At 37.3% G+C, this 26,910-nt stretch overlaps 1 protein-coding gene across 1 annotated transcript in view; it reads right to left on the bottom strand.

Annotated features, from left to right (window-relative positions):
- Positions 1-2,526: 2,526 nt before the first annotated feature.
- Positions 2,527-26,910, bottom strand: part of PLPPR4 (phospholipid phosphatase related 4) — a 41,107-nt gene continuing 16,723 nt past the window's right edge. Inside the window, exons 2-7 of the mRNA XM_044238746.1 lie at positions 20,729-20,914; positions 13,224-13,353; positions 10,882-11,077; positions 8,967-9,024; positions 8,022-8,195; positions 2,527-6,403 (exon numbers count right to left, since the gene is read on the bottom strand). Coding sequence (XP_044094681.1) covers positions 5,078-6,403; positions 8,022-8,195; positions 8,967-9,024; positions 10,882-11,077; positions 13,224-13,353; positions 20,729-20,914 — 2,070 coding nt within the window. The 3' untranslated portion in view covers positions 2,527-5,077. The remainder of the gene's footprint in view (positions 6,404-8,021; positions 8,196-8,966; positions 9,025-10,881; positions 11,078-13,223; positions 13,354-20,728; positions 20,915-26,910) is intronic.

Here is a 26,910-nt window from a genome sequence, read left to right as displayed (position 1 = left end):
TTGCTCTTTGAAAGACCTTGTTAAAAGAATGAGAGGATAGGCTACAGGTTGGAAGAAATATTTGCAAACCACATACCTAACCAAGGACTAATAGCTGGTCCTTGTACTAGGTCCTGAAGATTTCCTCCTGTATTTTTTATCAGGAGTCTTATACTTTCATAATTACATTTAAGTCTTTAACTCATTTTGAGTTAGTTTTTAAAAATACTTCTTTTTAGGGGCACCTGGGTGGCTCAGTGGGTTGGGCCTCTGCCTTCAGCTCAGGTCATGATCTCAGGGTCCTGGGATCAAGCCCCTCATCAGGCTCTCTGCTCAGCCTGGAGCCTGCTTCCTCCTCTCTCTGCCTGCCTCTCTGCCTACTTTTGATCTCTCTGTCAAATAAACAAATAAAATTTAAAAAATACTCCTTTTTATGCCTTTGGAATACCTGTCATTATTTTATTTAGATGCAGGATGGGAAAGATTTATCTGGGAGTGGAGTGAATTAGATTTTCCTAGTACTCAAAGATTCTTTACCATTTCTCAGAGGGACATCTCAGGTTTGAAAGGTATAAACCATAACATGGGGGGAAGAAAAAGTTTCTAGTATAGAATATCTAGCTTTCTTTCTAAAAGGCAGTACCTGGGTGCAGTGTGTCCTGAAGTGATTAAGGAAAAGGAGAGATTTTAAGGGAATATCATTCTTATACTTTTTTTTAAAACCATTTCCCATTTGTCAGTTGTACTATTTTATAAAGCTAACATTAAACTTTAGATGGATTTCCCTCAAAGGCAATGACTGAGAATCTTAGTGTAGGGAAAGTAAAGGAGATAAAATGGGCATTCAACAAATTTGTTAAATAGAATTAGTGGTAGAACTATAGATTTGCTCAGTTTGCCCTCATTATTATTGACCACAGTGCACAATCACAAACAGGAGCTTTCATTAACTAACAACAGTGTAGACAGTGAAGTAAAAGTCATTTCTGTATCAGAGGATTCATCTAGATATTCTTTTGCATTTAGAAAATATGGTCACTGGGGATTTCTTATAATTTGGATCTTACACGTAATATCCTATACTATTACTGAAAACCTCTATTTTCTTCAAACTGGAGCATTTGATCTTAGAGCATTTTAGAAGCTTTCTACAGATTAAAGACAGGAGACGCATTCAATAAACAGAGGAAATGAAACATCCAGTCACAAGCAGACCTTTATCCATTTCCCAAGTTACATTTTCCTTTTAGATGAAACCACTTCAATTCCTTTTGATTTCCTTCAGTTATATTATGTTAATTAAATTACTTTCTGAGCCACACTTAAATTTTCACATTCCCTTTGAACTATAATAGCAGACCCACAGATATTAAGTAAAGACTTGACCTGTAAAAGACAGAAATTATATTGTTCCCTAATGATTGCTATATCATCATATGATATATGATATATGATCCGGAATGCACTCACCTGGTATCTGATGAGAAAAGTACTAGGATCAGGGTTACTTGCAAACCAATCACCTATTCTGACACATTATGTAATGAAATGGTTGATGTAGGCTCCTCGCTACTCCATTGTTTTGCTTATATCCACTGTATGATCAGAGATGACAGTACTCATTTGTTAGTCATGTTAGATCAGCAAGTTATTTTCTATTATCCTGACATTAGATTTTGCTCTCTGGATAAATTAGTTAATAATTATATATAGAACTTGAGAAAGACTTTAGGATATCTTTTAGAAAGGATAATAGAGCCAAACATCCCTGTTTTAGAGTTGAAAAATCAAGACCTAGAGAATCTTATTATTGTATTTCGACCATAATAAGATACACATCGTTATATGTATATTAACATCTCTAAAATCAATGTGGTTTTGTTTTGTTTTACCATTGTGTTTTCTATAGTGAATTGCATCATACTGTGTTTGTTGGCCAGGTGGCAATCATGATGCATGAACTTGATAGCATTACTGGATAACTGTAACTTCATGTTTCAGTAAGTGCTCCACTTCAGGATCATTTGAGTAAAGCATAATTCCCGGTTGAGTTCTAAAAACTTGTGTTAGTATCTTCTAGTCAAACTTATCAGCAGTATCAGTAGTAAAATCATACAACAGTGGCTAATGTCTTGGAAAACAATCCTGGCGTTAATAGTAGAGTATTCTTTTAAAGAAAAGTTGGCACAAAGGGCAATAATATTGGGGAAAAGAGGCCCAACAACTACTTTATTCAAAAGTTGATTCAGAGCAATTAACCCTGACATATTTTCATTTTTTTACTTTATAATGTGGATATGTGAGAAATCTAGGTCTAAGTAGATTTTAAAGAGATCTTGTTATAAGCATAAAATCAAAACTCTAAATTATGCGGAAACATTATGGTGTAGTTTGATAAACTTTTCTTTGTGAGTGCGATACTCTTTCTTCTAAACAATTATGAATGTATTCAGCTCTGATTCATTCTTGTTTCTTCAGCTGTTTTCCTATAAGCCAAGTTATTATCCATTCATACTCTCTCTGAAATAAAAAACCAAAATGTTCCAATTTTGGTGAAGAAATCTAATCTTTATTTCTATGATGTTAGCACAATATACTCACACAATAGCTTTAATCTGTACTTAACAAAATACATTATAGCACTTTACAAACTTTATCAGTTTGGAAAACATTGCATAACATTTTATTAAACACAATACTTTATATATATTATATATATTTTCATAATTTTATTTACTTTAAAAAGATAATTACTCTCTTTATTCAATACTTGGTTTTCTCAGTAAAGCACAGCCTAACAAAGGAAGAAGTGCTCTCATTAGCAAATCAGATAAATAGAACACTAAGAAGAGATACCACCTGTTAGTCTCATTTATTTTAAATTAAGGTACCAGTGGAATGTAAACAAATATTTTTTTGTAATTTTTTTTTACAAAAGATGTATTATCAAATATACATGCAGAGGTCTGAGTTCTAGTGACTATCATTATATTTCCTTAACAATGTGGTACAATTGGTTCAGTCATTAAAAACTGTAGCCTTTGGCACTTTGAGTAGAAAAAGAATATATCAATATTTATGTAAAGAAAAAAAAAACCCTCAATGACTAGAGAAGTACTTTAAAATCTTTTGTTAAGAAATAGGAAAGATTAGGAAACATCTTACTGCACCGGAAATGCTGCAGCTTTTTTTTTCTTCAGAGTACTAAAACCAGTCCACCTTTCTCTCTAGGAAATGGCAGAAGCCAGTAGGAGTGTGGTGACCGTGGTAGTGGCGAGAAGTGGGGAAGGCAACGTTTTACTCCCACTTCCCTCTCTGAGAAGGAAATTGCCAGAAGGGATATAGGTGAATCATATTTTATTGCCAGAGTTTTCAATTCCGCTGGTTTCAGCTAAATCCCTAATGCTTTTAGGAAGTTGGTGACTCTAGAAAGCTTTGCCCTTTTCCTGTAGAAGTTGATAATGAAGTGATAGTCTTTATCTCATACAACTCCTTCTGTCCTCATGGAAAACGAAACAGATCAGTTCAACCAGCTTTGTTGTTACCTTCTATCCCCTTGGCAATCATTGAGTGTATATTAGAATTCTTAAGAAATGGTGTAAAAAAGGCTTGATAATAAATTCCAAGAACCAAATATTTCTCCATACTTAAATTTTTAAGTTGGAAAATACCTCCAAATGTTTTGGTTTTATCTTCTTCTCATTGTATTGGTTTCCTTTGATTTAGGCTGAAGGCTTTATTCAGGATAGGTAGCAAAACTATTGTTTGCATATTAAGCACTAACACTGTGACTACTTAGAGATTTTGAAGAAATATATTCTTAATTTATACTGATATTTTCACTTATCAATTTGCATTTTTTTTTCAGATCTTCCTGTTGATGTCCAATGAGCAAAAATATCTGAGGGAAGAAGGTAAAACCCAACAACTGTTGCTCTAATTTACTGGTTATTAGGATATAAAAAATAATAATCTGGAACAAAATGAAGTTTTTGGATTACTTGTTAAGATAGCAACCAAAGCCAGCTGGTTGGAGACATCCAAGTGTGGACTCACCCAACATTGCTGGCAATGTAATCCACAATGTCAAGTGTTTGTTCAGATTTCTTGTTCATAAATTCACAGCAATATATTTTGCTTAAGGAATGTCAACTGATATTCTTGCTTTAAAAATAGAAAAACATATCAGTAACATCAAAAAAATTTTCAATTAATAAATAAAGGAGGAGCCATAAAATGCAAAATATGATCACAATTTCCAAAGATGCTAAAACAAAGTGTTTTTAAAATTCTGCAAATTTACTTACTAAAAAACAGAATCAGGAGCAGTAGCTATACTTAACTAAAAAGTAAGTGTCAAAATGAAAACAACCTATGTAGAAAAGTACTAGTTATTCCCTCTCACTGAAAATATTCCTACACAATTTTTGTTGCTGAACAAAGCATAATTTTGAAGAAATGCACAAAACCTTTTCGTTTTTTGACTGTGACAGAGCCACTACAGAGAAGCTGCGGGGTGTCCTATTCTAACACAAAGCAGCCAGCATCTTCTTAATACAGTAGCATTTCTTTGACAAGGAATTGCACACCACTATTTCACAGCTAAATAGAATTTGAGAGTTTACATCATATATGTACTATAATAATCAGCACCACCCTTACTGAGCTCTAGGTGCAGATTCTGCAAAATGAATATATAATACTGCATGGCCTCTGCTGTAAGGAAACATGTATTCTGGATTCCCACAGCTAATTATAAAGAAAGATCCCTAAAGTTGGCACATTCAGGAAGTAAAATAGTATACACTGAAGGAAACCACTTTCTTCTGATACTGCCTTCTGCAAACCTTTTGAGTTTGAAGATAGGTCTTAAGATTCTTCACAATATCACATTAGTTAGGTTCCTGCATTGTGCTTTTCCCTCCCCATGATGTGAAATCTACAAGCTTGAGTGTAGTAGTTCTCAAGAGTCATTGAGTTCCGGGCTGATGGTAGATGACCCAGTTCGATGAGAAGTTTTCTCAATCTGCTGGAACAGAGCACAGGTAGAATCAAGATGTGGTCTTTTGGGGGTTGCTCAAGTGCCGAATGCCATCACTCAATCTTTATAAGCCCGTGTTGGGGAGGTTCCCTTGTAGAAGATATTTCTAGTGTTTTCAGGGCTATTACTTCTTTCAGGGATTAAGATGATGTTGCCTTTTCTCCGCAGGGTAGAGTCGCGGGAGGAGGAAATGGACAGAGTCTCTGACCCAATTTCGCTGCCCTCTACTGGGGTGACCCGGATTGTGGTGATTCCATGGTGGTGATGCTCATTGTTATCTATGTTGCTTCTCTTGCGGTCTCCAGAACCAAAACTGTCTTTCAGGGACTCACAGCTTTCTGAGTCTCTGTTGAGATCGTTGAGCTCATAAGTTTGGCGAAGGCTGCCCTTTTCAGGGGCTTTCCATTTCCAGGAGCCACTACCTTCGCCTTCAGTAGATGGGATCTGTATGATGGGCCTGTTGTTCTCTGGGTGAGCCTCAACCCTTACGATCCCACTGGGTTCATGGTCTGTCAAGGTTTTGTAGCGGATGGAGCCCGTGCAGGAGACTGTGCTGCCTTCGGTGTTCTTGGGGCTGCTTTGGAGGACGCCCTGCTGCTTGGACATAGCGATTACTTGCATGATTCGGGGCTGGCTGTTGCTTCTATTACAGGCCACAGTCTTCTCAGCAGCTTTCAACCATTTGGCTCGAGCAGAGCTGCTTTTGGGAGAGGTGCTTATGTTTTCCTGGGTCTCCTCGGGGATGTGCACTAACTGTGAGGACCCAGGGCGGGACTGAATGGACACTCTTGGTCCCCCAGGCATGCTATTGTTACACCCAGGGACAGTGCCAGGCTGTACTTTGAGGTATTGATTGCTGGGAGCATGGTGGTCTCCATTCACCCCCACCCTGGAGGGCTCTGAGCTTGACCTCATTTCTATGGATCTGGGTGGTGACTGTCCAGGCTCAGTCTCTATAACTTGCAAGGACAACTTCCGACTTTCATTCTTATTCTTCCACTGGGTGAGAAGCTGCTTTGATCGAGCAGAATCCATAGAGGCATGAATGGAGGCATTTCTTCTGACAGGGTCTTCTACGGATGGAGTGTTGGCTCTAGGCAGGGTATTGCTAAAGGTAACCATGTTCTCCTTCCCCATGGGGCTCCGTGGAGTGATGATTTCCACATCAGCATTTGCCCTTTTGAGGTTTGTCAATGAGCTAGCATCTCTGTGGTTTCGGTTGAGGATACCTTCTGTGTGAGCAATTCCATCGCTGCTGCTACCATTTTTAGCGGATAAAACTCGGCTGGGGTCTTGGTTGAGGTCTGTCAGAGATCTGAGGGCATCTCTGTGCTGAAACATACTCTCATCACTAGGCAGAAAATTCCCCACAGCATACAGGCCCTAGTGTTGAAGAGAAACAACGAACATCATGCACTAGAAGACACGGTTACTAAGAATTTGTCTCAGAGGATCCACTGAAGCATATAAAGAAGGTATGTGCTCTCTATCCATCATTGACTAATACAAATAACAAAAAACCCAAATTACAATTACTCAGGAAATCTTCTGTAAGTTGTATCATAAATCACAGAACTAATCGTTCAGAACTAAGGGGACCGTTATTTTATATTAATTGGATTTTCTCTCCTTTCTCCATCCCCGTGGATGTTTTTGTGAATCTTACCCTCTGTATGTTTTGAGAAAAAAAGACAGACAATGAAAGAAATAAGGATGTTCTTCTGCTTTTCAAAGCAATTCATTTTTCTGGATTTAGGAACCTCTTGTTGAGTGACACCTTGAATAGCTTAACTGATTTATTTTACCTTCCATTTTCAATCACACCTCCTGATGGAAAGTGTGGGAGGCGTGAAAAATATAAAACAAGGAATCATTCATAAAACATGCTGTTAAGTTGTGCAGTGAGGTCAGAGACAAATACTGTTACAACTCAGATAGAACACAGCCCTGGGTGGTCAGCATTACACAGAATATTCTCAAAAGAAAAGGCAGACATTAGTGCTAGTTGAGAACATCCATGTTCTTTCCTTTAAGTTTGGAAGCAATAGTTGAACAATTCAATGCTAGTACACTAAATCTGAGCTAAATTTCATGTAATCGTATCTTCATCCTCAACCTACCAGTTTTCTGTTATTTTGGGTTTGGGGGATAAAAATTTGGATGAGGCAAAGTTTAGATTCAGAATTGTTACAATTTTTACACATGGAAGACCAAATTCTTGTTAGATTTTCAGCTTCTGAGATGCTTTAGTTTAGAGGTAAGAGAAAGCAGCAGGTACCTCTTTGGTAGCCACTTTTCAAATCAACCCACAAGAATCCCATGGATTTAGCATTTTATAGAGCACTTAACAATTTACAATAGCATTGGCTTGCAATGGATAAATCTCCAATTTCAGGGCACTGGGTGCAAACAGAAATGGAATAAGTCCAGCTTCTGCCTCTCCAGAAGCTTTTCTTCTAAGTAGTAGCTATCTTTGCTCTCCCTGCCAGAGTTCTCAGGATGAGCAGTCCCTACCTGAGGCTCCATTAATAATTGTATTTAAAGGAGTAAGTTTGGGGAAACTGTCCACTAGACTGTAAGAACCTCTGCCATATCGTTCAACATGCAGTGCTGGCAAAGTGGTCAGTAAACATAGTCGCTTCATCTTTGTTATTATATGAAATAGCCAGTTACTATTCTCACCTAATAAGTGATGAAACCGGTTGCTAAGAGATTATGGAATTTGACCAAATATAAGATACTTGAGATTCAAGCCAAAGTCCTTCAGACTGCGGACCCCAGGCTAATTGCTGGACACCATGAAATCACACTCACACAAGGGCAATGGAAGAACTTGAAGGACTCAGCTCTCAGTCTTCCTTGATTGTTCTATAAGCATTGCCAATCAATGCTCCCATGGGAAACCCAAGCTTATGCCCCGTTCCTGATCTGCTAACTTTACTTTGATGCATGTATTCCATTTAAAGTGTGGTTTATCAAATGAGAATAGTAAATCATTTACCAAGTAGAGAGCAATTCCTCCTCCTATTAAAAAGCCACAATAGACATCAACTGGGTGGTTCTTATACTGAGTTATTCGGGTGAGCCCACAGATGATCCCACAGATGATAAAGGTGAAGACCAAGAGAGGTTTGAGAAGCTTGGAGGAATCCGTTAATGTGGAATTGAAGTACATCTGAAAAATGAAAGCAATCTGGTAAGTATGTTAGAAAGGTCATTTTACCATTAAATTGTAATCGAATAAAAAGTTAGACTCAAAGTCTAACTCATACATTTGACATCAATTTTACTGCTCCTTTCCCCCTGCTATGGCTATGTTCTATTCTTGAAAAAGAAGAAATACATAGCAAATTCATCAAATAAAAAGCATATCTCATTTAATTACATGAAAGCTTGAAAGATAAGTTGAAGCAGTATAATTAGCAAGATAACTGTTTAGTGTCCAAGTTACTTGTCACATAATTCCAGTCTACTTTTCTCACATAGGACCTGATGGACTATTGTATTAATCAGACACTATGTGGATTCACTGTATATCATTTATCAACTTTACACTGACTTTGAACTCACTATTACATAAATACTGAAAGTAAAGCATGTGTGTAGGTGTGTATGTGTGTATGCGTGTGGTTAAATACAGTTCTTTCAGTTCAAGAATTTATAACATTCATATAGTTCACAATACCTTGCCATGAGATATATTGCATTGAAAGGATACCAGGCTGAATAAGGATTATGACTGTATAGAAAATTTCGTTTAATGTAGTATTGTATACAGTATCATCCAATTTATGTTTTCGATGCAACTGTGTTGAAGAACTGCTGTGCTCAAGTTTACTGTTCTGTTATTACACGGCTATATAATCTAATTAGTCACTTGGAGACAACACTCATTTCTCTGATATTCTCTAGGACACGGACTGATGAAAAGGAGTCAGAGACTTACCGAAACGTACACAGCTGCGAAGGCAGCGAGGGTCGCGTGTTGAGAAGGGAATGATTTTCTGCCAAAGGAAGACAGTCAAATTATGCCTTCTATTTCAGATTCACTGCTAACAATCATAAGAACGCTGGGTGGTTAAAATGTTCTATTTAAAAGCCTCGAGGCAGTAAGTGATAACTTTAATTTCTCTTTAGATTTCTGGAGAAAGATCGGAGTGAAAAACACTGCTAATCACTATTAGAATTAAAGAATAGCATAATGCGCTTTCCAATAGAAAGTGTTAGCTTTCAGGGCGCCTGGGTGGCTCAGTGGGTTAAGCCGCTGCCTTCGGCTCAGGTCATGATCTCAGGGTCCTGGGATCGAGTCCTGCATCGGGCTCTCTGCTCAGCAGGGAGCCTGCTTCCTCCTCTCTCTCTCTGCCTGCCTCTCTGCCTACTTGTGATCTCTCTCTGTCAAATAAATAAATAAAATATTAAAAAAAAAAAAGAAAGTGTTAGCTTTGGAGGAATCAATTTGTTACATCACTGAAATGACGGTTGAAAGTAGAAGTGGGTTGGAAAACAATATAATTGTTCTTTGGTATTCAAAGTGTGTCAGTTTAAAGTAAAAGTCCATAAAACCTAGGATTTTAAAGTTTTGAAACTTCTCTTATGCTCCTAAATATATGGGTGCATTTACACAAAATTTTCAAACACAAAATTATTTTCTCACAGCAATGGGTCTAAATGTAATTTTTACACTCTAGGAAACACAAGAAGTCCAATTTTAACAGAGTGTTTCTCCACTTTAACGTGGAGAATCGTAGAGCACCTTGAGAATCGTAGAGCATCTTATTTAGTTAAATAATTGAAGAAGCAAGCTGAGAGAGAGGTGGAACACAGGATATGGGAGAAACACCGAAAAGGACAGGTGAAGGAAGAAAAATAGAGATTTCTCTTAATAGATAAAAAATTTAAAAAAATAAAATTCAGTTATATTAATGTCCTCCTAATTATTTGGTACCCATAAAAGGATTACCACTTAGCGCAGACAAGATATGTAGAAAGATTGAGAAAGAGTAGAGGACATTGGTCTTAAATGTAGCTTCAAAATTATTGAATGGACTATGAGAACTTGAAATTAATTACATAATAATGTAATGTAATTAATGTAAATAATGTAATGTAATTAATAATGTAATTAATTACATAATATCAGTTTCTGCTTCTTCAAGGGTACTTACTAACTTATTTTCAACTCAAATTGATCTTGAGAACTCACTGAACAACAAATGCAGTTCTTATAGCAATCACTTATTGCCCTTCATCGTTCTGTAACTTATTTCTTTTGGATTTCCAAAACATTATCTCTTGCCAGAAAGTTTAATTTTTACTTTATTGATTGAGAAAAACTTAATGCACTGGTATTTTCTTGAGTTTTTCTGTCTTTTATTTTCTAAAATGCAAGAATAGAAGCTATACTGATCTTCTGGGTTTATACAAAGTAGATGCACATATAAAACTCTACCAAAAGGAAGGTTCATATGATTTAAAAAAAATACAACATACAATGGAGACGTAAATATAAATATTTAAGCTTCCACTTAAGTCAATATAAACATCCTAAGATAAATCAATTGTGTTAACCTAAAACCATAAAGAGTCTAGGGTACCTCGCAAAACATGAATAGGATTTGGTGATATGAAGATTAGTGGCAAGAATGTGAGGCTGGTATTTTTGAGACAGGAGGATTTGGAATGAGCCACCAGAGTTTCTTTGGTGTAACCACTAAAGAAATGACTGGATTGAAAATAAAGGAAAGAAAAATAAAATCAAAATCCTTATGACTGAAAAATGTATGCATAAAACAATCCCATAGTCATTATTCAAGAACCATGAAAACACTGACATGGGAAGGTTAAAAATCTCCATTTCTGACCTGCCACTGTTGATAACTGTAAGGTCAGATCCTGAGCAAATATCTTCTACGATGTAGGAATTTTCTTTGCAAGACACATTCAGAGAGGTATAGTTTGGCTTGCACACAGTCAGAAAGTATGGTGCCTGATACCCTGTGGAGAGCTGTATGATATCCGTAATGAGAGCTGTAGAGCACAGTCCAAACACGTGAACACCTATACACAATGGGAAAGAAATCCTTATTAAGTTAGTGCTTAATACCAACATTGTACCATCATCAACCATGTTTACTACACATTAATGTGGTGACCTGCAAATCTGTTGTGATCATTTTCTCTGAGTTTATTTAGAGAAAATAAGGATAGAAAATTCCTGTACCTTTAAACCAGATAATGCCAAAATAAGGGCAATGATCGCCACCAGGGTAGTCATTTGGAGTATTTTTGGTTAGTTTGGTTAAAAAGGACCATTCTTAATATTATTACTATAGGCCACTTGTCAGATACCTGGGGCATGTGAAGGTGACCAACTGTGTGACTTGAGGAGGATGAAATATGGGGAATGAGGCAAAAATTCAAAATAATTTAAAATTGCTTAGCACATTTGAGCTTCTGGGGCTCTCTCTCTCCCCAGGACTCCCTAACTCCAGCCACAGTTGCCAAGCCCTACAGAACTGGTTCCAGCTCCCCACAAGCTGCAGTCATACCGGGAATGCTAATTGAAACAGAGAAGAGGGTAGGCGGGCCCTGTCACGGAAATAATAATCATATCTTGGATACAGGGCTGTGGGAGACTTCCTGCATATTTGTAATTCAGAGATGATGTTCTTGTATCTCCCCGCCCAAATTCTTTCTTCTGCCTCCTGGCCCCAGTCTCAAACCATAAACTCACAAACTCTGATTCAGGCATGTTCACTTGAACTCCATTCCTGCTCCAAGTCCCTTGCATGGGAATCTAGCTCTGCTCACATACATATGATCTGAACCTGGCTTCCTCTACGTCGTCTTGACACCCTGGATTTACTCTGACTTGACAGTCTGGATTCTGATTCATGATGTGCTCATAGAAATCAATACAAGAGACAGCTGAGTAATTCATCAATAAACTCCTCCAGACAGTGGTCCGTGGCCTGCCCATTACCCTGTTTTCCACTTTCCTTTTCTGCCTATCCCTACCTAGCAATGACTCTCCCCATTCCTTCTCCACCTGATCATCTGGAATTCAAGATATAGGCCCTTTATTTCTACGTTCTAATTCCTAGCAGCATACTGGTCCTGGAGAGGAGTAGGCTTCAGTGGGAAAACCCATCCATTCTTACCTTTGGAGAAGGAGCATCTCCAGACCCTCAGAGGATGGGGTTCTGGGACCTTATTCTCTAGGGAGTAAGGACCATCCTCACAGGCACGAGGCTTTTCACAGAGGATATATGCCCCTTTGTCCAAAGCAATTGTTACATTAGCAAAATTGTTCCCTGAGTTCAGCTATATGTCCTGAAGACTTCTTTTCTTGCCTCAATTGTGGCCCCGCTAAAGGGCTTATTCGTGGCTCACCATCTCCAAGTACCTTGATCAGTGGATCAGAGCCTGGGCATTAAACCAGGCTTTTCCTCTAGTGGGAGAGAAGGTTATATTTAATTATTGTCTAGATATTGGATAAAATTACCTATTCTCTTGAGCTGAGAGGTTACAGGTAAAGTAATTTTTTACTGACTTACTGGGAATGAATCTGAAGCATTCATATTGGTGTGGTATACTGTGTTTTGACTTCTCAACTTGGTTAAAAAAACAAAAAGGTCTGTAACTCAAACATTAAGATGGTCCCAGGTTAATCAGAAGAGATGCGGGTTTAGATTTTTTAAAAAATAGGGGGTAAAGTTAGAGGATATAACAAGGAAAAATAGTCATGATTCAGTTCTGTATGGTGACATTTCCATGTGCAGTAGCTTCTGGATGAAAACACTCCAGAATTGAAATGGAATCACTGATGTGGCTAAACTAATTTCTGAAGAGTTATCCATTCACAATAGCCTGCCAACATTTATTCTCCATTTTAAAAAACAAACACACATCCAGAGAAACCATTTTAAAGTAAACTTATGCTTCCACCACAGCTAAGACAAAAATATACTAAAATGCATGGCGTGTTAGCTCTCAAAATAAGGACTATAACTGTAAATAACATATTACAGATACAAAGCCCCAATCTTGGTGTTTTAGCAGTTTTTTTGTATAATGTAAAACTCATCCTGTACCTGAAATTATACATCTAAATTATAGCTTTAAAAACTTAATATCTGTAATTAAATATAACATTTCTATTTGGGAAAAAATAATTCCTTTCTTTGTGGTTCCCCACACCCACCAACGAATCTGACGGCTCTTCTAAGGAAGGAGTTGAAATTGCAGCCTCCGGCATTTATGTTGGGCTCCAGTCCAACCCCATTTCTTCTTTTGGACAGGCAACAGTAGAGAATTCCTTCCCCTACCATAATCTGCAAAGACAGGATGGTGTTCAGAATGGACTTGATGGGTAACAAATGAATTCTAAGTTATCTCTTAACACATCATTGGTTCAACAAGGAAAAGGGTTTTTGTTTTGTTTTGCTTTGTTTTTTTAAGATTTTACTTATTTTTTTGACAGAGACAGAGAATGATCACAAGTAGGCAGAGAGGCAGGCAGAGAGAGACGGAACCAGGCTCCCCGCTGAGCAGAGAGCCTGATGTGGGGCTTGATCCCAGGACCCTGAGATCATGACCCGAGCCAAAGGCAAAGGCTTAACCCACTGAGCCACTCAGGTGCCCCAAGATATATTTTTCCTTAAAGTGTTAGAGATGTGAGCAATTTCTCCTGAGTGGTTGAGCGAGCAGTGAGAAGCAGCAATCAGGGCACTGTGGAGAGCGCTAGTTGGATCTTCTGGTGCCTATGGACTGGTCAAGGGTGAGATATGGTCCTGGCATTTTCTTGCGGTTGCAGCACTCAGTCTTTGGCCCTTTGCTCAACAGTATCCAGGGATGATGCCTTATTGCTTAATTGCACAGTTACTGATTCTGCCCTAATTCTTAGAGTCTTGGCATTTCATCTCTTATAGCACAAAAACAAGATGGCTGGGTGGGGGCAGCCCACCCAGTGGTGGGGGTTGGGGAAGAATAAAGTTAACACCAGAGCTAGGATTAGAAAATTTTACTAGCATATCATTTCAATAAGCCAATTCAGAATTGAGCAGAAGGTTCAATCCATGGAAAGTATGCATGGGGTTAGAAAGGTGAAATCTACAGCCAAGCTGTCCAACAAAAATTTCTGTGATGATGAAAATATTTCCTGTCCTTTCCAATAGGGTCATCACTACCCACATGTGGCTATTGAGCCTTGAAGTTTAGCTACTACACCTGAGAAGCTGAATTTTTTATTTTATTTCACCACATTTAGTCCAGCATTTAAATTTCAAATTAATTTAGACAACAGAAATAGTCACGTGTGGCTGGTAGCTATTTTGTTGGAGAATGCAAATTACAAGAGAATTTAGGTAAGCAGGGTACAATTTCTTAGGCATAAGATTAGAAAATGTGTTTACAGGGGTGCCTGGGAGACTCTTTCGGTTGAATGTCTGACTCTTGATTTTGGCGCAGGTTGTGATTTCAGGACTGCACACTGCGCTCCATGTGGGGCTCTGCGCTAGATATGGAGATTCTCTCTTAAGATTCTCTCTTTCTGGAAGTGGAGATGCAACGTGGGAAGTTTGGCGGGTAGGAAAAGAATAAATGAAACAAGATGGGATAGGGAGGGAGGCAAAGGAGAAGAGACTCCTAATCTCACAAAACAAACTGAGGGTTGCCAGGGGGAGAGGGGTAGGCAGAAGGTGGTGGGGTTATGGACATTGGGGAGGGTATGTGCTATGGTGAGTGCTGTGAAGTGTGTAAACCTGTTGATTCACAGACCCTGTACCCCTGGGGCTAATAATACATTCTATGTTTATTAAAGATAAAAAAAAATTATTTAAAAAAATTAAATAAATAATTTAAAAGATTCTCTCTCTCTCTCCCTCTGCTCCTCCCCACCCCATGCTTTCTTTCTCTTTCTCTCAGGGAAAAAAAAAAAAAAAAAAGAAAAGAAAAAGAAAACGGAAAAGGAAAAGAAAAAAGAAAATGTATTTACAATGGACAGGGAGTTGTAATGTAGTATCAGAAAGATTAACATATTAAAGGTGTTAAGTTAAAGAAAAGTATATTTGCTGTAGGATTCTAGGACATAGGACATCAGGGAAGGGACCCAATGCATTTGGTCATCACTTCCTTCAAGAAGTTTTCCTTGAGACACCCAACACCACCCTAAAGTGAATTATATCTTCTTCTTTGTGGTTTCCTTAGCACCTATCCTTCCTTTTTAGTATAACTCAGTGAAAGTGCACTTCAGTTGTTCATTTGTTTGTCTCTCACTAGACTATAACCCGCTGAGGGAAGGGCCTTTTCTTTTCTTTTTTTTTTTTTTTTAAGATTTTATTTATTTATTTATTTATTTAGAATGAGAGAGCGAGAGAGAGCATGAGAAGGGGGAAGGGCAGAGGGAGAAGCAGACTCCTCGCTAAGCAGAGAGCCTGATGTGGGACTCCATCCCAGGACTCCAGGATGATGACCTGAGCCAGGGCAGTCACTTAACCAACTGAGCCACCCAGGTGCCCTGAGAAGGGCCATTTCCTATTCACCCTTTATTCTCACTGTCTGGCACAATGACTGGCATTGTGGGATTTGCATTTGTTACCTTCACTGTGGGATGCTTGTTGGCTGATTGGGGCATTCAGTCCCTTAATTGTGCTATAAAAGAGAAGCAAGATTTGAAATTATGAGTCTTATTTACGTAAAAAATTCAAATATTTAAGATCACCATGCTTAAGAGATTGATTTGAAATGCGACATTGATTTGTAGAAATGTGTGGAGCTGAGAAAAGTTGAATTACAGGAGATACTGGCAGTCTTAGAAATAAGGGATGATGTCACTTTAAAGGTCACAGTCATGATAAGGGGCTCAAATAGATTTTCTAAGGGAAACTTCCCAGTTCTCATTACTAGCTTAACATTTATTTTATGAAGTATTTAAAATTATAGTTTTTTTTTTTAAACTAATGACAGCCTACAACCTTCTGTTTGGAGTATTCAATCTGTTATATTTAATTCTGTAGGTATCACGGTATGTGTACAATTATAAGAATCTTAATTTGTATAAAAAATAATTGTTTAATGGAACTCTATCAATAACCATAAATGTGTGAAAATCATGTGGCATATATGATAAACATCTTGAAGATCAATTGTATAGAAATCACCAAAAGGAGGGTTTTGTTTCCCAAATCATTTTAACAGTGAGTTAATTATTTATACTTCTTGAGAAATATCATCCTACACTATTACTTTAAGTTAGACACAGAAACACAGTAGGTCTTGTATTCTGCATAGATAGATGTGACACAAAACACCACACGCATAGAATAAGATAGTGTTTATCTAAAATTCATCATTTCAAGAGAATTAACCACTCATTCCTGAAATGCACTCTTGCATGGTTAAAAGATATTGATTTTATCCTCACTTCCTCAAAAATAGTTCTGTGGATAATTTTTTTCTTCTCTTTTCAATTATATGTGTAATGATTCACATTTTGTCCAGGAACGTTAAATTATATAAGAATTTATTTGTGTAGTGCCATTAGGGAAAAGTGTCTTAGCATACAACATAGTAGTCATTATCTCAAATGACCTTGAGATTTCAGGCGTTTTATTTTAGTTGTTTAATATGTTCAAGACTCATATGTCAAGAGAGTGCTTTAATACTATTTGGCTTGATTATGGATAGAGGTTTCTTGTCATTATTTTGACATCTCCCAACTGTCCTCTCTAAGAAACACATCAATTTTCTCCTCACACTTCTATTCATTTAACCTTGATCTGTGTGTCATTACATGAATTTTCAAAGTGGTTCAATTTTGTCCAAAGATGGAATTTTCCTCGGGGGGAGGGGAGATGCTTCCTGATGTATTTCTAAATGCGCCTGCTTGTTTCCTCATTCTGAATGCATTGCTGCTTGTGCTAAAATGTGGTTTCAGAGTTTAGGCTCTGACAATAAAATTATTTGCTGCTTTTGTCATTTGTAAACAGAAAACAATTTCTGACAAGTATCTTTTCACAATATTCTGTTTAATCTGTACACAGGCCAAAAAAGAATTTTTTGTTTCTTGTTGGATATCATGGGGAGGTTTTTGGAAGAGATTCTGAAATGGCTCTGCTTCAGGGGAGACACAGTGAGAAATATATTTCTTTCTATTAATCATATGGGCACTGCCCTAGGAATATCTACCACAGGAAGAACTCACAATGAAAAAGTCTTTATTGGGGCATCTGGGTGGCTCAGTCCATTAAGCATCTGCCTTTGGCTCAGGTCATGATCCTGAGTCCCAGAATGGAGCCCTGCGTAGGGCTCCCTGATCGGTGGGAGTCTGCTCCTCCCTCTCCATCTGCCCCTCCCCTCCACTCATGCTCTCTCTAGCTCTCTCTCTCACCCTCTCTTTCAAATACATAAAAATTTTTAAAAAGTCTTCATTGTGGAAACAGCAAAAGAGAATGACAAAATAGTATTTATTATAGTGTTTAAATCTGTAGTGAAAGTCTTTTGGAAACCCTAATACATTTAATATTGTGTAAGGTTCCCATCTAGGATCTATAATCAAATTCCAATGGAATTCTCCTATAAAGTTAGATATATTTATCCTTTAATAAAATGTAATAAAAGTTAACTTCCAGCGAAGAGAAAGTATACATTTTTTTCTATTCACATAGATTACATGAACATTTAAAACTGCTCTTTTCCCTGAGATACAATCTCCAAAGGACTGAAAAAAATGCTTATTTCATTATTACTTTAAAGTAAATGAAAAGTGAGTATTAAGGATGAAATTTTCCAACTCAAGGGCAATTTCAGAGACATAAGAAAATGTATTTCACAGACATGAAAGGAATTTTTATAGTTTCTGGTACAGCATCACGAAGACAGGTTATTTTTAAAACGTCTCTCAAAGCACTTCAAAAAAATCTGAAAAGCAAACACTACGTGATTTATATTTAAATGCCTCTATCAAAAATCAGTTGATCTTCTTTTGTTCTTGTAAAGATTCTTTTGAGGAATATTGCTGACTTGAGTTCTTTTGTTTTTCACTTGGTCTCCTCTCCAGATGAGTGGGTGAAAACCATGCCTCTCTTCACAGATGTGGCCTTTATTTATTTTTTTAATTTTTAATTTAAACATAATGTTGTTAACATACAGTGTAGCATTAGTTTCAGGTGCAGAATTTAGTGATTCATCAGTTGTATGTAACACCCAGTGCTCAATTACATCAAGTGGCCTCCTTAACGCCCATCAGAACTGGGCTTTAAAAACCATTTCCACATGAAGGATTCCTCTTGCTTCCCCTCCTCCCTCACCAACCCATTTTCTAACAAGTTAATGCTACATATACATAAAAAAAAAAAAACAGCATCCTTGAAAGTTGGCCGTTAGAGTCCACTTGCTATTTTTCACCTTTTCACCAAGAGGGGAAGGAGATTAGAATTGTAACTATGTAGCAAGATTAGAGACAGAATTAGGGGCATGGGACAAGAGGACTATAGTTCCCATAAGACCAATGTTGAGAAAATAAATGTTTTGGGAGAAATCTTGAAAGATAGAGGAGAAAATGAAATTGGAAAGAGACCTAGAAGATGCATGATATGTGTTTGAGAGAAAGGTACAAAAGCAATATTTGATGTGAGCAAAGTCAAGATTTGTTTCACCACTGAGTTGGTTATCCAGAGCTACGAACCCAGTGTGGAAGGAAAGAACCACGGACTCCTTGGAGTATTGTGGAGTTCTAAGTGATATGGGGGGACTTAGGGGATCCCAGAATATAAATATTTTCCTAGTTTGCCTCTTGTTCCATTAAGAGGCACGCAGCCACTATGGAGGGCCCGTGGAGATCCTGAGATTTAGTGGGTCCTTTGTGGGAGGTATTGACACTGGGCTCCCCAGGTCCAGCTTGGTGAGAGACAGACATGGCAGATTCGCCCTGTCATTTCTCAAGGCTCCAGAAAGAAAGCTTTGGCCTGGAAGCCTCAGAAAACATCCCTAGATTGCATCTTAAGAATTTATTAAGGAAATGGAGGAGTCACAGATACAGGAACCCAGCGATAAGGCCAAGGTTGTTGAGCTCAGGACATGTAACAGTGTCAGCAAAGGGATCAGTGGGAGATAAACGGGGTGAGCAGCAGCAGGCGTCACAGCTAGACTTGTCTTCCTAACAACTTCGTAAAATACCCCAGGGAGGAAAGGCTTCTGGATATATAAAAAATCATTCAAATGAATAAATATCAAACATAGTCTCTTGTTAAATATCAATACAGTCATGAACATTTGTACAGAATTTTATTTTATTTCAAGTATTCTATTACAATAAGTTTGAAGGCTACACCCCAACTAGGAGAAATGCTTTCTGGTGTAACAGTTTAAAGCTTATATTCTTTTTGCTCTTGTCAAATGACTGATGATACAGATCTTTTAGTAAGTCATTAGAGAAAAGACAGGAAAGTGCCATTATTCTGAGCAATACTGACCTTTAGGTATGTTTTATTAGTTTGAATCGCAGCTATTTCCAAGCACATCATTAATAGTTCCGATCACACTAGTGTTAACTGGAGTTCAAATAACTCAGTAATTTGCAAAGTATTTGAGACCTTTTAAGTATGATTAAGTTCTGTGGAATATTAAGTTCTGATTTTACCTTCTGAGAATGTTTTGTATAATTTATTTTGAGTGTAAACATATGCTATAAATTAATGTAGGAGAAATTTTGAAAAAACAAATTCATAACTACATAAAAGTATAGACTTTGGAAGATTTATGTATAGATTTTTCTAAAATTGCTGATGTGTTGAACCAGAATTGGCCAATTCATTAGGGAATCTTGTAAAAACTCCATTCAAGTACAGCTTTTCATTTAATAACCACTTCCTCTGATATTCATGAGCATGATAAAAGCAAAGTAACAGTTCCTACTGGTAGAAATAAATGATGTTAACCTTGAAACATGTTTCTTGACCTTTATGTGGGATTCTGGGGGCAGAAGAGATGGTAAAAAGGCTTGTCCAGTCTTATTTATTAATGGATTAATGAAAAATGTGTTTACTCATAATGTGTAAGTTAACAAACTAAAAAGAATTATGTTTTACACTCAATTCCAGTAGGTTAGGACATTTCTTTATATTATATATGTAAAAATGCAAATGCACGTTTTGCATCTAAAGTATTTTATGTTTAGTTTGTGTGCGCATGTGTGAACCAAAATGCCAGAAACGTGAGTTGTGCCCTTTTTACTTTATAATTGTTGGTACTCAGTGCTCATAATCAATAAAAAGTGCTAATCCAGTAAAAATATGAAACTGTGATATCAACATGCCTACTGAGAAGAAAGTTCTTGGCCATATAATTATTTGTTTTTCCCCTCCAGCTTTCCAGACTTCAGATACCAAATCAACACATTAATTAGGAAATACATCAGAAATGTCATATTAGCTATTCAAGGGGAATTATGCAGTTACAAACATTTTTTAAGAATGATTTATAAAACTGAACATTAGAGACCCATTAATTTTGCAATTATACATCTTAACTTTTAATGCCAGTAATTTTCAACTATTAAGTCACAGGATTTTCAACATATCCTGAAGACATGATCTTTCTTTTCCAAGATTTTGAGTTCACTTTTTGTTTGTTTTTAACCCATTTATTACACAAATGTGGTCATTCTTAGTTTTGGGAGAATGACAAATATAATTTGGGGGCAATTCTTACCGTAATTGCAGGTCCAGCAAAAGCCAAGCTCAGCAACATGAGGAATGGAATCGCCTCCTGGGTTGGTTCAATATAGGGCATGCTAAGACTCCGGTCATAGCAGCTAAATCCAGAGTGCACGGGTTTGAAGACATCAGTGAGTTCAAGGAAATACAGGCTAACCACCGATGATGCCAATATAGGCAACTGAGAAGGAAGGATATAGAAGAGCCATTTATCATTGTGCACAGGTCACACATAGGATCAGTGCATCTTTAAGTGGAAACAAATGGCTACTTCCCCTTCTCTCACCACTCTCCTCTGATCTCAGACTTTCATAAATGCTATGGCTTCTACTTTCAGAACATCTAATTCACCTACCTGTCACCAGCCTCCTATGAGCCCGTGTCACGTCCCTCACCTTTGCTCTCAGATCACGTCCTAACTGGTGGTGTCCTTTCACTCTTCTCTCCCCACCCCACCTATCCATTTTCCACCCAGAAAACCAAGGGGTTTTTGGAAAAAAAAATTTTTATCATATCCCTCCCGATCATAACCACTCTTAAGTGCTTTCCATTCTACCTGAAAAATATCCAAATGTCACATCATGGAATACAAATTTCTGCATGAACTGGCTCTTGTTTCAGTTTCTTACATCTTTCTGTATGATGTTTATACAATTCCCCAAGCTCCTGCCCACTATAATCTAATTGGTTTCCACACTTTTCCTGAACAGTCGTATACATTTTTACCTAGTGTCTTTTGCATTTGCTGTTCCTTCTTCTGATTGTGCTCTTCCTCTGGTTCTTGATATAAACTGTTTTCTTTTCATCATTTAATGATGATTTCCTGTCACCAGGCCCCCCAATAGACAGACAAGGCCACACAGGCTCTTCCCGGCGGCACTGGACCCAGGAGGAAGTCAAAGGTCAAAGGCAGAAGGAATAGTGAAGATGGTGAGGCCCACAGGAAAACAAAAGCTGAGAGTCAGAGTTCAAAATCTGTGGTCCCCAAGGACAAGAATTGTGCTGCTTTTCCAGCCAAAACAAAGGAAAACCTCATCCCTAAAGAGGTCATTGTCCATGCAGCCAAGGAGAGGCCCAAGGCCAAGGCTGCTCCTCCTCCTAGGGGTGGTGAGTCTAAGACGGTACTTGAACCCCTGGTCAGGAAGACAGAGGCCCCCAACGGCTTGAGGGGGCTGGGCATGCCCACCAAGGCCTTATTGTCCAAACTGACCAGTAGGAAGGCAAAGGCTGAAAGCTAGAGCTGCCGTGGAGACATGGAGACCCTGCCTGAGTTGTTATTGCTCAACAAACCCTCACTCTATTTATTTCATTATAACCTATTTATCAACAAAGGCTTTTACACACACACACACACACACACACACACACACACACTAGCCCTTGATTCATCCTTCCCTCTCTGCCCTTATCATCTTGCTTGATACTCTTCATGGCATTGATCACCAACCAAAATTACCTTGTCAATTTAATACTTCACCTGTTTATTTTTCGTTACTCTCTCCCCATCTCCCACAGAAATACATGCTCCATGAAGTGAGAGTCTGCCAGTGATGTTTATTTATTGCTGAGTCAGGGCACAAATTTGTTCCTGGCATGTGGTGAGCACGTTGTACATCATTTAATAACTTAATACTGCAATAAATACTTGTTGATAAATAACTAATTGAATAAATTAAAAATCAGACTAGAGTTACCAGATTTAGTGATGAAATAAGGTCACCCAGTGAGATTATAATTTCAGATAGGCAATGAGCAATTTTCAGTATAAGTATGTCCCATGCAATATTTGGAGGATACTTAAACTAAGAATTATTTGCTGTTTGTGTGAAATTGTAATTTCACTGGATGTCCTTAGTTTGTCTGGTTAAGTCTATATTACACATTTACCTTCAAGACTTTGTATTATGGATTCAGTTATTTATTCACTCAACCTACAATATCTCAGGTACTATGTGGATGTGAGCTATAATATGGTTGAACAGGACATGGGCTTGGCCAGCAAGATTATGAGACACCTGCTCTCAGCTCAAGAGAAAATACTGCAAGTACATTGATGGTAGACCTCTCAGAATCTGAAAATTCAGTTTAAATCGCACATATATTAGGAGTTGCTTAGCCTAAGGCTGTGTTATTTGTAGTGGATACAATATTAACTTGACTAAACAGAGCAGATTTTTGATGAAGACATTAGTGACCATTCATCATATCTGGATGTTCAGTTAAAAAAATAAATTTACAAAACAAGATTAAGCCTTCTATTCCCAAGAGCCTTTTTATAATGAGGTGAGAATTAAGTTTATTAGAAAAACTATTTATCTATAGAGATTAATCTGGCATTGTCCTGTTTTTCAGATTGATGCTTTTCAATGGAACAAAAAGCACATCAAAACACTCAAATTGGGGCACCTGGGTGGCTCAGTGGTTAAAGCCTCTGCCTTCAGCTCAGGTCATAAACCCAGTGTCCTGGGATTAAGCCCCTCATCGGGCTCTCTCCTCAGCAGGGAGTCTGCTTCCTCCTTTCTCTCTGCCTGCCTCTCTGCCTACTTGTGATCTCTCTCTCAAATAAATAAAATAAAAAATTAAAAAAAAAAACACCTCACATTTCTCTCATTAGAACACATGATCGTTTGTTCACTTCAAATATCTGATCATTTCTCCCCACCACTCCCCTCTCCTATAATACACAACTAGAAGTTTTCATTCTCAACCAATAAAACACCACTTCATGCTGCATGTGTGTGATTGAGATTTTTCATTTAAATCCACTTAATTTTTCATTTAAATCCACTTAAATATATTTTAGTTTTAATTTAACAAGTAATGCATATAGCCCTTACTATGTGCTGTGAAGTTTCTGTTTTAGAAAGATTAAATAATTTTATTTATTTAATAATTTTATTTATTTAAATTAAATTTTATTTAATTTAAAGATTAAATAAAGATTAAATAATTTTATTAATTTTAAACTCATTTAATTTAAGACTTTTTATTATGATATAATCTAGGTGCTATTATTATCCTGGATAAGACTGGATAAGCCCAGTCTTCTCCAGTAAGTGGCAGAGGTAGGTTTTGAGCCCATGAATTGTAGCTCCAAAATCTTACTTCTTAACCACACTCTATGCTTTTTGTTTATTTTCAAAAATGGGATTAGAGTTTTAGGACAATGAAACACAACTAGCATCAATTAAAGGGGAGGCTATTTAGCTTAAAGTTCTGTTGTCTTCCCTAGTAAAGACATTATTTGCCATTGAATATTGTGGATGATTATTTTAGAATCTGCTTAACTGTACCAGTGAAGATACAGCTGTGAAATGAAAGTTCTATTCCTATATTGTGCGTGTCTGTGTGTGCACGTGTGTGAATGTATATATGTAAATAGGGAGGGACACTCTGAATTCAACAGACTGTAGTCAAACCAGTCGGGTCATATGGTTTTCAAGGGAGGTTCTAATATCAGCTCTCCCACTCACTACCACCAATGTGACCTTGGAAGTGTCTTCCTTAAATCAGTCTTCTTATCAGTGAAGTACGTACATTGACAGTACGTACTCATCATCACAGGCAGATGAAAGGATTAAATGAACTAGGGCAAGTAATTTTCAACAATACCTAGAATGAAGAATAGCTTATAAATGTTAGTACTAGTATTATTGTTGCTGTTGTTATAACTATTAATAATATTATACTTGTCAAATGTCCCCTTTTTTGTAATTCTTTATATGGTAATCTATTTTGAAAGTAATCTCCTCACTCTTAATTCCCTAGCACTTCTTTTTAGGAATTTGTTTTTTATTTATTTATTTTTTATGTGACAGAGCACACACAAGCGAGAGAGGAAGAGAGAGAGCGAGCACGCAAGCCCAATCAGGGGGGAGGGGCAGAAGGAAAGGGAGAAGCTGACTCCCTGCTAAGCAGGGAGCCCAATGATGCAGGGTTCTCTGATCATGACCTGAGCTGAAGGCGGACGCTTAGCCAACTGAACCACCCCCACGCCCCTCTTTTCAAGAAATTTTTATATGCTCTTCTTTACTATCAGTTGTCTGCTAGGTTAGTTGGAGCCTTTGCTCTGCTTCCCAAACGAAAATCTCCTTAAAGTGGGGGCCTAATCTTACTCATTTCTACACTTCCACGAATATTACACATCAGAGTGACTTCTAAATATATATGCATATATATGAATATAATAAATTAGTTTTTGAGTAAAAATTAATTTCCCTCAGTATTGTTATGCACTTTAGTCATTTCAGACATCAGCTTTCTTTCAAGATTTTTCCTAGTGACACAGTTTTTCTACCCATGTATTAATAGCTTTTACAGTTCTAAAGAAACATATTTCAAGACCCTCATCTGTTTTCAAAATAATGATCATATTTTTCTTCTTTTTGATGTTTGTTTCTCTGGATTTTTTTTTTAAGATTTTATTTATTTATTTGAGAGAGAGACAGTGAGAGAGAGCATGAGCAGCGAGAAGGTCAGAGGGAGAAGCAGACTCCCCATGGAGCTGGGAGCCTGATGTGGGACTCGATCCCGGGACGCTGAGACGGTGACCTGAGCCGAAGGCAGTTGCTTAACCAACTGAGCCACTTAGGCACCCTTTTTTTTTGTTTGTTTGTTTCTCTGGATTTTTAAAATATCTTTTACTCCTTGTATTCTAATTTGTTTTTAAGAAATAGTGATTTGGGTACGCCTGGGTGGCTCAGTCGGGTAAACATCTGCCTTCGGCTTGGGTCATGATCCCAGGGTCCTGAAGTCAAGTTCTGCATTGGGCTCCTTGCTCAGCCCAGAGCCTGCTTCTCCCTCTGCCTGCCACTTCCCCTACTTGTGCTGTGTCTCTCTGTTTGACAAATAAATAAATAAATAAATATCTTTAAAAAAAGATTAATTTGAAAAAAATATTTATAATATTTGAGAAAAAAGTAATTTTATACATTGTGGTCCTATATTGTATTTTACTACCAGACAACAATGAATTAGATTACAATGCTTCCTTCTAACATACTTATCTTCAGAGGTATACTTCATCTTTTGAAATATTCATCAACAAAACTTTTTCAATGGAAGAACTTTAACAGATGGTATGCACTAATTTGGACACACATATAGAATTGATATATATACATAATAAAATTGCACAGACATCTTTCAAATGAATTTAAAATGAGATTTTAAAAGAGATTTTAAAAGATCCATATAGGCAAGAATTAAGAATTTTATTCTCCACTTATGTTGTAACCAAGAAAAAGTGTGAACTAGCTGTTATTATGTAGCAATACAGAGGAGGGAAATTACCTGAAGATTAGGAAAATAGTTTAAACAAAAAGAAGAAAGAGATTGATTCTTATAATTACCATCTGCTAAGAAACTTGTGACTAAAAATAACAGGAGCAATTTTTAAGAGAAAATTACAACAGTTTTAAAAAACAAGGCAAACAAAAGAAATGTGTTTCAAAAGATTACATTTGCTGGATAATATTGATTTCTTGAGGTCTTTTTAAAAAATAAAATCGACTGTATGTATCAATTTTAGCAAAACATTTTATGGAATCTATCATGACATTTTATCTCGGTCAGATAACTTACTTGCTTTTAGCATGTTGATCATGAGAACAAGCTTTCTTTCTCATTTGGGAGAGTTTTCTTTGCTCTTGGCCCAGAGTAATATCATTCTGTTCCATTCTTTTCCTCTTTCATGGCCATCATGAATGTAGAGTCTTTCAAAATCCTCTTAAACTGGTGGTATCAGAGCCGCAAAGAGCCAATTGACATATATAATATTAATGCTCCTTTTTTATTTATTCAACAAGTATTTACTGAGAACCTGCTAGTGGTGGGCCTTGTTCAGTGTCCTGGGAACAAGCCAAAGTCCTTGTTCTCATTCTCACTGAGGAAGGCAGATAACGATTTAAAAATTATAATCTGAGAACGAATGTGTGCTCTAAGGAAGATAAAAGGGAAGGCTGTAGAAATTGAGTGCCTGGATTGCTCTTCTAAATCTGGGAAGACCTACCTCAGTAGATATCATTTAAGCAGAGGTTTCACGGGACAAGAAAGAACTCATCTTCTAAAACCTAGGTGAAAAGCAGACTCAAAAGGGAGCAGTGACAGAAGAAAAGTCAGAGAGGTGGATTTGGGGCCAAGCTTGGAGAGAACTGAAGGCTTTGGGCGGAGTTAATA

The sequence above is a fragment of the Neovison vison genome, chromosome 2 (assembly GCF_020171115.1).
Source record: "Neovison vison isolate M4711 chromosome 2, ASM_NN_V1, whole genome shotgun sequence".
Taxonomy (NCBI): Eukaryota; Metazoa; Chordata; class Mammalia; order Carnivora; family Mustelidae; genus Neogale; species Neogale vison.
The sequence above is the reverse complement of the archived record's forward strand: the minus strand, read 5'-3'. Positions and strand labels throughout refer to the sequence as shown.